This window comes from Neomonachus schauinslandi, chromosome 9, assembly GCF_002201575.2.
Source record: "Neomonachus schauinslandi chromosome 9, ASM220157v2, whole genome shotgun sequence".
In the NCBI taxonomy this organism is placed as follows: Eukaryota; Metazoa; Chordata; class Mammalia; order Carnivora; family Phocidae; genus Neomonachus; species Neomonachus schauinslandi.
In genome coordinates, this window is record NC_058411.1 from 58,525,386 (window position 1) to 58,539,621 (window position 14,236).

General features: G+C 52.3%; 1 protein-coding gene across 1 annotated transcript; it reads left to right on the forward strand.

The window, feature by feature from the left end:
- Positions 1-8,774: 8,774 nt before the first annotated feature.
- FOXA1 (forkhead box A1) lies at positions 8,775-13,843 on the forward strand. Its single transcript, XM_021701459.2, has 2 exons — positions 8,775-8,915; positions 11,247-13,843. Exons 1-2 carry the CDS (start codon positions 8,844-8,846, stop codon positions 12,588-12,590), a joined length of 1,416 nt encoding a protein of 471 aa, XP_021557134.1. The 5' UTR covers positions 8,775-8,843; the 3' UTR covers positions 12,591-13,843.
- The last annotated feature ends 393 nt before the right edge of the window (positions 13,844-14,236 follow it).

Sequence of the window (14,236 nt, forward strand, 5' to 3'; positions counted from 1 at the left end):
CCTGTCAACCGCACAAACAAGCAGGCTGGAGCTTATTTGGGTAATAAGAGAGACAGTCTCAGATACCCTTAGCCCTGCCCAGAGGAGTGAGCAGAACAAACACATTGCAGCCTCCTAGCCTAGGAGGCTTTGCCTGGGCTTGGGAATTGGAAGACACTCTCTGCTCTCTCCTACCAATTGTTGTCCTTGGGGATGCTGGGAAGTGAAAAGGGAAAAGGTTTTTGCCCAGAAGTTACCGTGAAACATAGAACACAAAACCAGAGCAAAGGGGAGGGAACTCTTCTTCCTAGGGCTTGTTCTCCCAGAGCCCCTCAGGGAGAGACGCTTTGCTGCTCCCAGAGCAGAGCCACCCCCTCACCCCCATCACCATAACAGTGCCCTTCCTACACCCGTACTGGTTTCTGCCCCCCTGGGGGAGGATTGGGGGGAGGAGGGTTTTTGGGGGGTCATCAGGCCTGACCTTGCTCCAGCCACTCCAGGCTCCCTTCCTAAAATTGACTTCTGCCGGAACCAAATCGAGTCCAAGCTCTTTTGGAAAAGGAGGGAACTGAGGCCCGAAGGATCTGCCCGGGGTTCCCCAGGAAACTTGAGATCTAATGGTTGGACCATGAATTTGTGACTGGATCACCGCCAAGCTCCTGACCACCTACTGCTACACACTTCAAGACCCGGTTGCCATCTCCTTATATCCTCTCTCATCTCTTAGGATGATGGTCTGGTGTACTCCCATTCCAGCACCTGCAGGAGTTTTGAAGCTTCTGCCCCAGTGTAAACTGACCTTCAACCTGCGCACTGTGCTTTATTTATTGAAACCACTTCTCTTGGCGGGGTGTAAGAGGAGGGTCATGAAGAGGTCAGAGGAGTCTAGAGATTCACAATAGAAGGTATTTTGGCAGGAGGAGGCCAGTGGGGTGAGGAGAGTGGGATCCATGCCACCAACTTCATCACTGAAAGCGTTGAAAGAAAAACCTACATTAGATCTGCTAAGTCTCCAAGGCGAGTGGGGCTCCACCCGACTTCCGAGACCCTTTCCCCTGCGGGCGGTGACCGGGGGGCAAGTGGGGGAGCGGCCAAGGGCAGAGAGCGTGGTCTGAAAGGAGTTTGGGGCCCAGATCCCGAGCAGCCTCCGAGCCGAGCCGTGGCTGAGCCCCACACCACCCAGTGCGGGTTGGGGGCAGGGGGACCGGACATCAAATTCACCGCTGCAGCTGCGATATCGCGCTGCCAGGTAGTTTCCCGAATGACAGCAGCCCAGAAAAGGCGGCAGACGGGCTTCGTCTCTCAAGGATCCCCACGCATGCTTTCCTGACAAATAAAACTGCGGGAGGAGAAGTTGACACGAGAGGTCTCCAGTTAATACCTTGCAACAACACGGCAGATTTTGAGAGGTTGGTCGGACCTTTAAGAAAATCATTACATCACCCAGGGAAAGCGTGTGGAATAAAACCCTTTGGATCCTAAAGACAGGGAGGCAATTAAGGTAAATGGCTGATGTTTTCGAGCGCGCTGCCACCGCCCAGGCCCGCTGAGCGCCTGGCACCTGGGAGGATCGTATCTGTGACTCTCGAGGCGCAAACCCGGACCAGCCCGTGGCCCGCTTCCCAGGCGCCCTCCAGCGCCAGGGTGGGAACGCCGCGCGCCACGTGCTTGCTAGCCCAGGCACACACCCCCGGTCTAACAGCTCTGCGGCAAGCCTTGTCCTTCTCACTGCGTGGGCTCGGCTTCATTTGCTTGCCAATTTAAACATATTATTCAAACACGGACGTTTCCTTTACAGCTCCTAGTGAAACATTCTGCTTGATGGAAAGTTGATGGGGTTCTTTAACTTTTAATCAATATCCGCTATTGAAAGGCTCTGCTGCTGCCTTTTCATAGCGAGGGAAAAGTGAAATGTTTGCCTTTGGTCACACATTGACCGCCCTAGATAGGCAAACGCGGGGGGTGGGGGTGGGTTGTGCTGCTTCTGCCTAAGTCCAGAAACCCATGAAGTGGGGGCATTCCAGCTTGATCGTGTCACCTGGACGATTTTGGTTAAAATCAAGCATCGCTGCCAGGATGGGAAGCCCAGTGGGCCTGGAAGCTCAGGGATTACAGGGCTCTGAGACCCTGGCCTTTCTGCCAGAAGCATCTGTCCATCCATTCATTCATTCCTGTGTCTGTTGGTCCATTCATTAAACAGCCGCCTGAGCTAAGACCAGTCCCTAGTGTCCTCTCACTTGGAGACTTTGGAGTCAAGTGGATAAGGTTTCTAGGCTCCAGCATCTTTTCCCACCTGACACCAGCCTGGCCAGCATTTGGATTGGAACAGTTAGTTTATTGATTGAGTCAACAAATCTTTATTGAAAGTCGACTATGCTCCAGGCTCTGCTCTGGCAGTGGGACTGTGGGCCCCACCCTCAAGATCTTCTAGTACAGTGCGGGAGACAAAAAAAAAAAGAAAAAAGAAAAAGAAAACGACACAAATGGAATATGTTGTTCAGAATGATACAACCCTGGTAGGAATGTAGATTAAGATGTGGACCTAATGAGAGAGCAGAGCTCAGTTGATTGGGGACGCCTGCAACGTCCTCAGCACAGACCCAGGGAAGCCGTGCTGGACACCACAGGTAACGCCCAATGTTGGCAGCTGCATTTCCTTACTTTGATCCATTTACAGTAGGGGACTATGACGACTGCCTTCAGAAAGTTGTCAAAGTTCCTGCAAATCTTGCTGGTATCCCAGCAAAAGGGAATGCTGCCAAGGAGACCTCTTCCTAGTGTTTCTGTTTAGAAGCAAACTCATTACAACGTGAGTTTTACTCTGTGACCCATAGGACCAGGAAAATCAAACAACTCCAAACAAATGCACTATTTTTAAAACAAAACTTTCCTCTGGTGTTAGCTCTGGAATAGCTGCTGGAAGTCCAGAAGCAGCCACTCACCAGTGTCTTCCAATCGAATTTTAATTTTAAAATAATGAATGTAACCTCCCTCTAGCCATGCCAACAAATTAGTCTTTTTGTCAGTCCAATGAACAGTTTTAAACTTGGCAGGAGGAGGGGGCGCATCAGGAAGACAATACAATGAAAAAAGCTTGGCTAAAATGCATTTTTTACCTCCCCCCCATATGTAGGATACAATTTATGTTATTGTTACAAAAGCATCTGTTAAATAAAACTATGTAAATTTGAGGGTAATCACATTTGAATAGCTAAAGTTAAACCACCAGGGCCAAGTGAGGGGCCGTGGGAAAGCTCCTGGCTCCCTGTGTGTGTGTGTGTGTGTGTGTGTGTGTGTGTGTGTGGTGGGGGGGGGTGGGGTGGGGGGAGATGGGTGGATTGGGGGGTGGAGTTCAGGGACTGAGAAGCTAAATACTCATTCACCGTTGGGGAATGATTTAGGTTTAAGATGGCAGCCTCCTGGAAGAGAGATGACATCTAGAGTTCTCTGAGGCTCTGGGTTTCCATTACTGACTCCCTATTAGCCCAGCTTCTGCCGGTGGAGTAGAGTCAAATTCTCAGGCTTTCAGGCTCCCAACTCTTGCACACCTGGGGCAGCAGGTGGGGGAAATGCCAGGATCTCAAAGCACCCGGCTAGTCTGTGGCACACAGTAGGGCCTCAATCACTCTAGTCCCTCTCTTCTCTCAGACCGAAAATTTGTTACGCTCCTCCCTAATTTTCCAACTCTTTATCTGGAGCGTCCATTTCCAGTCCCTCTTCTAGGACCCCAACCCTAACAGTTTTTAAGTAGCTAGAGGGAAGTGTGGAATATGTTGTTGAGAACGATACCACGCTGAGCAGATAGAGCACTGAAGCCCTGCACCAGGGTGAGGAGAGACTAGCTGGGACTAGGCACTTTCTCGAGCTGGCAGTGACCGCTGTGAATAAAGCAGTCGGTAACTCAGACAACACGGCTGCCTAGAGATGCGCCACTGTCTGGGGACCCACGCCTGGGCGGGGGTGCCACGTCTGCTACCCAGGCCTCGAGGAAGGGAGGTTCCTGTTCTCTGCGGGTACCAATGGGACACTTATTCCCTCCAAGGCTAGTGATTGCCCAAGAGGGCGGGTCGCCCTTCCCAATCTTTCTCATTTGAATACATGAAAATGCGAGTTGATTTTGGCAGGGCAATGCTAGCTCAGGGCCAGAGAAACGGTTTTGTCGCCCGCGGGCAAGGCTGGGTCCGGAGCAGCTCCGGCTCCGACATCCGGCTGCGGGACAGTCAGGCCCGCGCCCCAGGCCGCTCAGAAACCCTGCGGCGGCTCCAGGAGCGGTGAGGAAAAGGACAAACCCAGAGATTAAAAATTGGGATTAAAATATTTCATTAGAATTTTTCCGACATCCGGCTGCGGCCGGGATCCTGAGATTTCTCCGCCCGAAACTGCTGGACGAGGCCTGTTAGATGGTCCCAGGGCCAGGGCCTCTACCTACTGAGGCTCGGACGCCTTGTGAGTTGTGAATTTCTTGATTAATAACATAAAGATAGAAGGAAGGGCAGAGAAAGGAAGGTATGAGAAAACAACAACAAAGTAAAGGAAAAGAAGAGAGGCCGTGAAGGAACAGGAGCTCGGTGTTTCTCCTCTCCTGGCCCCCAAGTCTTAGGCTGCCGCGCCTCCCGCGTGGCGGGTGGGAGGCTGCAGGCAGGCGCTGGGGTCCGCCCTCTCGCGGCGCCCGGGCCCCTTCCCCGGCTCGGACACACACCTCGGTCAGCGCAGGCCAGTCATGCGCAAGTGCAAACAGTTGATTTCAGCGTCCCAGGCCTTCCTCAGTCCTTAACCGGCCCGGGTCCCGGTCCAGGTCCGCTTTGAACCACGTGAAAGACAACAAGTCTTAGTTTCATAGCATCACACCGGTTTAAGCTTCTTATCTGGGTGGCAGGTGGGGACCGGAGGAGGAGCTCGGGCCACCCTGCACCGAGGGTGGCTGGGCCCGCCACCGTCGAGACAGGGCCACAGCCCCCTGGAAGGCGGGAGGTCGGCGGAGATAGGGGACAGGCTAGGGAGAACCACAGAGGGAAGTCCTCGGGAGGCTCCCGAGGGCACCCCAGAGGCCCGCCGCCCCGGGTTCTGCTCTCTGCCCACCCCACAGTCCGTAAACGGGAAAGACCCCGGCGCCGCCACAGACAGCGGGCTGGGCCCAAGGCCTGAGGAGCGAGCTGTTTCTCGCCGTCGTCACCCTCTGCTTCTCCCTTGCCCCGGTGAAGATCTGCGGAAGGGGTCCCAGCCAGGTAATACTGGGAAAGGGAAGAGAAGGTGGCCTTGTTCGGCCGGCGAATCCGGTACCGCCCGCCGCCACAGCCAGACTGCGCCGGGAGTGGACCCCAAAGGCGGAGGAGGCGCAGCTTCCGGGAAGGGCGGAGCCGCTTCCTCCGCCCAAGGCCACCTGGACAACCCGCGCACCACCTTCTGACCGCTCCGGCTTCCTCCGCCGGAGGAGCCTGCCTCCCCTCTACCGGAGCCGCCCTGGGCTCGCGTAGACCCATCCTAGCCAGGAGAGTTTGGCCCAGGAAAGCAACGCCCCAGGAGACGCCACGTGGCTGCCCTAGTGGCCCCTAAGCCTCCCCGAGGACTGAACAGGTCCAGTTCCCCGGGAAGGCAGAGCACAGCCTTCTGAAAAACGTAGACAGGGCCTATTTGGGAGAAGAGGTTTGTAACCAACGGGTAAACTGCGGCAACCAGGCATGTCACCTGGCTACCCACTGGCCAGCGGCCCGGAGGCAGCAGCTTTGTTTCATTTATTTGCTTGTTTGTTGTTTATTTTCCAAATCAAAGACCCGGCACGACCATGACGATTCCCTTTTAAAACTCTGAGAAATGACTGGCTGGCATCTGAGTACCCTAGAACTTCACCTCCTAAATGTGTTAGGTGTCTTGGAACCTCGCCACTGAGATGAAGAGAGGCCGGGAGCTAACCGAGCTGCCCCCTCTCCTTCTTGGCCTCCGGCAGTCAGCTCCCTGAACTAAAATCTCAGGCAAGGGAGGTGTGCGGAGTTCCAGACTCCCCTGACGGCGCTCGCTAGAGGCGCGTGCGGAAGGGCTCTGCGCCCTCCCTTCCTCCCCACACACACCACGGGAGGTGCTGTGAGCCCAGTCATTCCCCGCGGGGCCGCGACCCAGGAACTCCCAAGCTGGATCAAGGCTCTAAAGTTGGCAGAGTCCACTCTTCACCACCAGTCTTGGGCTTTGAAGCAGCCTGGAAAAACTTTGCTTTAGACATCCCGCTATAGGCGTTTTTTTTATCCTTAAGTTGACTTTTTTTTTTTTAAATAGATGAGCTCTAGTAGGTTTAGGAAGTGGGCTAAAAATGAAAGAATATTTGATGTTTTAATTGACCCCCCCATAAAATGACAGCCCCCCCCCTTTAGGCACCGGCTTTTTGTGTACCATAAAAGCTATTCCTAAATTGTCACTACCCGTAGAAAATACCCTAGTCATGCTCGATGTTTCTGAAGAGCCAAGAGGGCGTTGGAGAATCACCGCGGGAAGGAACAAGGAAGCTCATTAGCACTGAAAGTCCCCCCGGATCAGGCCGAGGAAGCTAAGCATCCGTGTATTTTACAAATGGAACCAAGGTCCTGCTCCTGATGGGAACTTTGGACAAAAGAATGAGTTTCTGACGGTGGCTCTGAGAAATCTGTGCAGATCCACACATTTACAGATGCATTTACACAAACTGATGGGACTTGCAGTCACAGGGGCAGGCTGTAGTTGGGGAGGGCGCCTGCTCTGAGTTCCAGGTGGATTTAATTTCACTCTCATTCCATTCCTTGCAATGTGACATTCCCCCCCTTTTGTTAAAAAAAGGAATTGTAATTCAATGCTTTTATCTTTTTTTATTTCCTTAACTGCACATCTTCACCCTCTCGGGCTCCCCTGCTGATTTAAGAGATTTGTTTGGTTCAAGGATTTAACGTGATTCTGTTGCCAGATTTCAAGGAAGAAAGATTTAAAAGAACAAAGTACCGGGGGGGGGGGGGGGGGAGGTATCTGAAAGACAAGTTAAAACACATTTCTTAATATGAGATTAATAACATGCTTAAAACTTTGCCAAACAAGAATATTTTGCAGATTTTTAGTCATTTTTTAAAGATTTTATTTTGTTGTTACTTCAGGAAAACTAGTGGGTTCTACCTAGGGTAGGACACACACGTGGTCACCCACACACTTAGATACAGACATGGCCACACTCATTTAGAAGCTCACACACATTCATACTCTCAGAAATAAACTCACACCATCCCACAACCTATCACCAACTCAGTGCTTATCAATCACTTCAGTTGGTCCTTCTCCAATTAAAGTGATTGTGGGCAATCCACTACCCAGGGCCTCATAGGAGCCAAGAGGCTTTGCTTTGGGGGGAACTTCCCACCAATGTCCAGGACCCATTAGGAACCAAGCAAGCGCCTGGGGTGCTAGCCTGGCCCCTCCAGGTGGGAGATGGGACCAGGCACCGCTGCAGACCATCCCTGGCTTCAACCTGGCACTTCTCTAGCCGAGCAGATGCATTCCCGCGCCTGCGTTCATGCTCTCCCAGTTAACGCGCGCAGTTAGGGAGATGTCCCCTCCCCCTGACCTTTCCCTATCAGAAACCAGACGGTCGCCTCCAGCTCAGTCCCCGGGGCTGCGGAAGGGGGGCAGGAGGAGGAGCTGGGCAGAGGAGGACGGCCCGACTCGGGTGCGCCTGCCCTATCACACAGACATCTGTTCTCAGTCTCTTCCTCTTTATGATCGCTACAGATGACAAGGGAAGTAGAGCGGACCGAGGCGGGGGGGGGAAAAAAAGTTATGTCATAAAGATATAAAACGGTGCTGTGACTCACCTGCTCTTAGCCGCAGGTACGGGTTTCGTGGCAGCGTCTCCGCTCTGCTAGCCAGGAGCCCAAATAGGCCTAACGTCACTCGGCTAGGTTGACTCAGATGGCCGAGTTTCTAGTGAAGGGGCAAAATTGGGGCTTTCTCCTTTTTCAAGCCTGAAGTCCGGGGAGAGGGATGGTCTGTAGTCTCCAGTCTCCCCGGGTTGAACTTTGGGTCAGTAATCAGTACAAGTGGGGGCTGGAAGCGGGCAGAAGAGCAGGAGGGGCACGGGATGGGGCTGCAGCCGGCGGCCCCCAGAAGCCGGTGGGTCCCCCTGGGGAGGGACTCTGGGGTCATTTAGCTGGCCCGGCCCCCCGAGCCGGGGATCCAACGCCACCGCCCCCAGCCCTTCTCTGGCTGCGCGGTTCCTATCCAGAGCCCTCGTTAGCTTGCCCGGCCCCGCCTATTTTTCTTTTTTTCCTCCTCCAAAGGGTGTTACACCCCCCCCCCCATCCCATTTCCCTCTTCCCCCCGGCTCCGGGCTTAAACCAATTACTCTGCTTTGCAAACAAAGTGAGGGCCGGGTTTGAGGGAGGGGGCTCGGCGGGAGGGGGCGCAGGGGGCGCGCAGCGGCGGCGCTGCTGGGCGGGAGGCGCGGCGGCTGGACTGGCGGGCGGCCGCCTCGCAGGTGCACCTCGGGCTTTGTAGGTGCGAGCGTCTTTGTGAAGCGGACAAATGGGGAGAGGACGAGGAGGTGGGCACTCGAGCGACGTAAGATCCACATCAGCTCAACTGCACTCGTCTCTCAGAGGCCGCCCGCTCACTTCCCGCGGAGGCGCTCCCGGGCGCCGCGCTCCGCGGCCGCCGCCTGCCCCCGCCCGCCGCGCAGCCTCCGCCGCGCACGCCGCGCCCCGCAGAGCCTGGCTTCCTCCCCGCTAGGGTGGCGTTGGGCTGGCGCGGGCACTCGGGTGACTGCAGCTGCTCGGCTCCCCGCCCCCCGCCCTGCGCCGCGCGGCCGCCCGTCGCTTCGCACAGGGCTGGATGGTTGCATCGGGCAGGGTGGCTCCAGGATGTTAGGGACTGTGAAGATGGAAGGGCATGAGAGCAGCGACTGGAACAGCTACTACGCGGACACACAGGAGGTGAGAGGCGGGCAGCAGGCAGGACGCTCCCGGAACCGGTGCCGGGGGAGGCCCAGAGAGGCGGGCGCCCGGAAGGGTGGCGGGCTGGGGGCGCCTCCTCCCTGCCATCGTTGCGTGCCCACCCGAGGTGTTCCCGACAGGCCTTGGCCCGGCCTTGGAGCCGGATCCGCTGCGCCGCGGGGGAGGCTGGGTCCCGGCGCTCGGCGCTTGGAGCGGGCCAGAGGGTTTCAGGAAACTCTGGGCTTTGAAAGCACCCGCTCTGGAAAGCGTTTACCTCTTCTCTGCGGAGAGCGGGAGCCGGAACCAGGCCCGGAGTGCCGCGGGTTGGCGGGCGGGCGCCGGCAAGAGTTGGAGGTAACTCTAGGAAAGACAGAGTTCTCCAGCAGGGCGGCCTCTCCCTCCCACGGTTGAATTCGCAGATGTCTTCAGATGAAAGCGCGCTGCAGTTAAGTTGAGCGTCTTAATAATGAATCGATTCCGAAATTCTATAAAACTTCTTTAAAAGCCCTGTTTGGGGAGAAGTGTGCTCTTTCTACTCTAGAACCGCTGGGTGGCGCTGGTGCGAACTGACTTTTCCTCCAGCACCCCGAACTGAGAACCTGTTTCTCTTCATTGTCCCCTTCCTTGGTAGCACGTTCATGTGGTTTATTTTACAATGTGCACAAAGGGATTGTGAGGAAAACCAGGTACAGGCGGGACCACCACCTACTAAAAGTATTTCTCTGGAAACAGCTGGCAATTACCCCCCAAAAGTTCACCATTATTAAAAACGGTTATTGAAATCGCCTTCGATAATGTTGGGGAGAGGAAAAGAAAAAAAAAAAAAACGAAAGTAAAAAATAATTTAAGGCATGGACAGAAAAATATAGAATCAGGAAATATTTTGATGGTAATTTATTTAGATTTGTATATTTATATATTCATAAACTTAGCTTGAGTTTATTTGCATACCATAGCAGAGTGTGCCTAGTTAACTTTGTACACCTTTTATTTTTTCAAATGAAATTGTATCTGCTGATGAAAAAAATTCAAGGACATTATTTTTATTAAATTATCAGAGACGTTTTATATTTCTGTTTTTAACATTTATAGTGCATTCCCAAATTGCTATTGATAAGGGTTTCTCCTACTGATAATTTTAAAATGAGCTTAGAACTCTTCCTCGGGTTTAATTCAGATGCAGACATCTCGACCGCCTAGTTAATGAAGTTCCCTATAGAAAGAACTTCCTTATAGATTAAAGCTGAGAATTGGGAAATAGAATAGCGTTAAAAGAAAATAAGTAGACTTTGATTTTAGAAATTTAAAGGGGATTTTAAAGCCAAGCTTTGAAATAATCCACGGCAACATATCAGTATGGGAAAACAAAATAGATTATTTTGACAAATTTTGTCACCAAAATTTTCCAAATGTTATGGGGCTGGAAATAGGTAACGAAATTAGTGCAACTTTTTGAATGGTTTAAAGAGATGTACATGTAAAGTCAAGTGAAAGTTAAGTGTAGTGCATTGATATTATGCACTCCCTCCTGCCCCCTCTCCTCTTGTATCTATTTTTAAATTTTTCCAAAACTTATTTAACTTCTGAGTTTCTTTCCCTTTTAATATTACAGTTGCTACAAGTAGATGGAAAACACTCCCTCTAAACATAATAACAAAAAGTCACCATTTGGGGAAAACTGCTAAGGCGGTAAAGCCAGTTGTTGAGAAATGGATGGTCATATGGCCATGAATGATTAGTTCTATCAGGGAGAGTTTAATTAACAGCCACCCCACACAGCCCAGGCTACTATGTGGTCAGCCCAGCCTGGCCGGCTTAGGCGAGATAGGCACAGAGCTGGTGTTCTGTTGTCCACCCCCGGGGGGCTACGCCGCCGAACGCACCGCACCCCCTAAGGTGGGGTGAATTAGCAGAGTCAGAGAATAATTCTGTTTTCGGAGTTTAACTCCATTTAACCAAAAGGGCTTTGCTGAGGCCGGTCTGGGGTGGAGACTGGGATACCAACTGGCGTGGATGCAGAAGGCGATGGAGGGGCCCTAGAAGTCGGCCCCTGAGCCTGGCATGTAAGGCGATTACACATCTTCCTGGGGACATATTTTCTGTGAGCGCTGGTCTTTCATGCCTGCCGCGCTAAGATTTTTCGCCTGCTGCGCAAGACATTTCTTTGCTCTTTCTGGGGGAGGGCGCCTGACGGTTTGCCCCGGGTGGGGGGTCCTATGCTTTGCAGAAATGCTCTCTGCACGTCTCCGGGTTTGCCCCCGGCGCTAGGCCGCCGGCTCCCACTACTAACCCCGCCCTTCGGGGCCTCTTCCCTCCCTGTCTCCGCTCCAGGCCTACTCCTCGGTCCCCGTCAGCAACATGAACTCGGGCCTGGGCTCTATGAACTCCATGAACAGCTACATGACCATGAACACCATGACCACGAGCGGCAACATGACCCCAGCTTCGTTCAACATGTCCTACGCAAACCCGGGCCTAGGCGCCGGCCTGAGTCCGGGCGCCGTGGCTGGCATGCCGGGCGGCTCCGCGGGCGCCATGAACAGCATGACGGCGGCGGGCGTGACGGCCATGGGGACGACGCTGAGCCCGGGCGGCATGGGCGCCATGGGCGCGCAGCCCGCGGCCTCCATGAACGGCCTGGGCCCCTACGCGGCTGCCATGAACCCGTGCATGAGCCCCATGGCGTACGCGCCGTCCAACCTGGGCCGCAGCCGGGCGGGGGGCGGCGGCGACGCCAAGACTTTCAAGCGCAGCTACCCGCACGCTAAGCCGCCCTACTCCTACATCTCCCTTATCACCATGGCCATCCAGCAGGCGCCCAGCAAGATGCTCACGCTAAGCGAGATCTACCAGTGGATCATGGACCTCTTCCCTTATTACCGGCAGAATCAGCAACGGTGGCAGAACTCCATCCGGCACTCGCTCTCCTTCAACGACTGCTTCGTCAAAGTGGCGCGCTCCCCGGACAAGCCGGGCAAGGGCTCCTACTGGACGCTGCACCCGGACTCCGGCAACATGTTTGAGAACGGTTGTTACTTGCGCCGCCAGAAGCGCTTCAAGTGTGAGAAGCAGCCGGGGGCCGGGGGCGGAAGCGGGAGCGGGGGTGGCGGCGGCGCCAAGGGCGGTCCTGAGAGCCGCAAGGACCCCTCAAGCGCCGCCAACCCCACTGCCAACTCGCCCCTTCATCGGGGCGTGCACGGTAAGGCAGGCCAGCTAGAGGGCGCGCCGGCCCCCGGGCCGGCTGCCAGCCCCCAGACTCTGGACCACAGCGGGGCGACGGCGACAGGGGGCGCCTCGGAGTTGAAGACTCCATCCTCCTCGGCTGCGCCCCCGATCAGCTCTGGGCCCGGGGCACTGGTATCTGTGCCCCCCTCCCACCCGGCGCATGGCCTGGCCCCCCACGAGTCCCAGCTGCACCTGAAAGGGGACCCCCATTACTCTTTCAACCATCCCTTCTCCATCAACAACCTCATGTCCTCCTCGGAGCAGCAGCACAAGCTGGACTTCAAGGCGTATGAGCAGGCACTACAGTACTCGCCCTATGGCGCTGCGTTGCCCGCCAGCCTGCCCCTCGGCAGCGCCTCGGTGGCCACCAGGAGCCCCATCGAGCCCTCAGCCCTGGAGCCGGCCTACTACCAAGGTGTGTATTCCAGACCCGTCCTAAACACTTCCTAGCTCCCTGGGACTGGGGGTTTGTCTGGCATGGCCATGCTGGTAGCAAGAGAGAGAGAGACAGAGAGAGAGAGAGAGAGAGAGAGAGAGAGAGAGAGAAATCAACAGCAAACAAAAACCACACATACCAAGCCGACAACAGCATAATGAAATCCCAACTATTTTTATTTCATTTTGTGTGTGTGTGCACAATCTTTTCCCCAGTGCAAAGGACTGTTACTCTGTTATTGTATTCGAAATGCCTTGTGTATATTATTACAAAGAAAACCAGTCCCAAACCAACACAATTTTTTCCTGCAATGTTTAACAATCCACAAATGTATATATAAAATCCTCCTACTTCCTTATTCCTCTCCCTTTCTTCCCTCTTTCCCCTCCAGACACCGTTCTAGTCTGTGCAGGGTTTATTTAAAAAGAAAGAAAGAAATAAAGAAAGATGGTCAAACTTGTAAAATATTTGTTTGTGCTTCCCCCCACCCCCACCACCACCACCTGACCCTCCACAAGTTTACAGGTCTGTGGCAATACTCTTAACCATAAGAACTGAAAGGGTGAAGAAACAAGTAGACACTAGGGGCTATTAAAAGTATTTGAAGGACAATACTGCTGTTATGCAGCAAAACATAAATTGATTATAAACATCAGAGCCATTATTCAGCTTCCATTTCTGATACATTCAGATAGCTGATGTCTTAAAATGAAATACACATATATTATGTACGAACTTATTTATGCACATGCTCAAATATGTAGACATCCTCCATATATTTGCATAACATGTAGAAATAATAGGTGATATACATGGTACATTTTCAAGAGTTGCCTGACCAAGAAGTTACAAAGACACCCTCCTCCCTTGTCCTCTCCACTCACATATAGCCCTGAGAATCAATTCCTCAAGAATTGCCATCCTCAATAACTCTGCTCCTTGCTTTGCAGAGTACCATTGTCATGTCATTCTGAGGTCACATAACATGTACAAAATTAGCTTCTATGTATCTGTACCATTTAAATAATATTTTTTTTTTCCAGGAAAAAGGGAATATTACAATGTTGGAGGAGAGATAGGTTATAGGGAGTGGTATTTCAAAATTTGGTCCAAAATTCCAAAATCCAACTGATTGTGGCCATTTCAATTATTGCCATCGTGTGCTTGTTGAATTCAGTGTTAATGCACTTTTCACAGTTGGACATGGTGTTAGTATAGCCAGACGGGTTTCATTATTCTTCTTTGCTTTCTCAATGTTAATTTATTGCATGGTTTATTCTTTTTTTTTTTTTTCTTTATCGTTGAAATTGCTTTAAATGATGGTTAAAATTACAAATTAAAAATGTTAATTTTATCAATGTGATTGTAATTAAAATATTTTGATTTAAATAACGAAAATGATAAATTTTAAACTGTGGAATATGTTCTTGATCATTTGCAGTTAAGGACTTTAAATAAATCAAATGTGAACAAAAAAGTATATCTGTTATTTTCCTCAATTAAATCCAAAATAGGTATTCTGAAAATGATATTTTCCAAAGTCCGGCACTGAATATAAATAACAAAAAGGGAAAATGATCTAAAACAAAATTGTTTTGTTTGTTTATTATCTGAACATGAAGCTAGTAAAAAACAGTTAAAGAAATTCAATAAAAGTGGG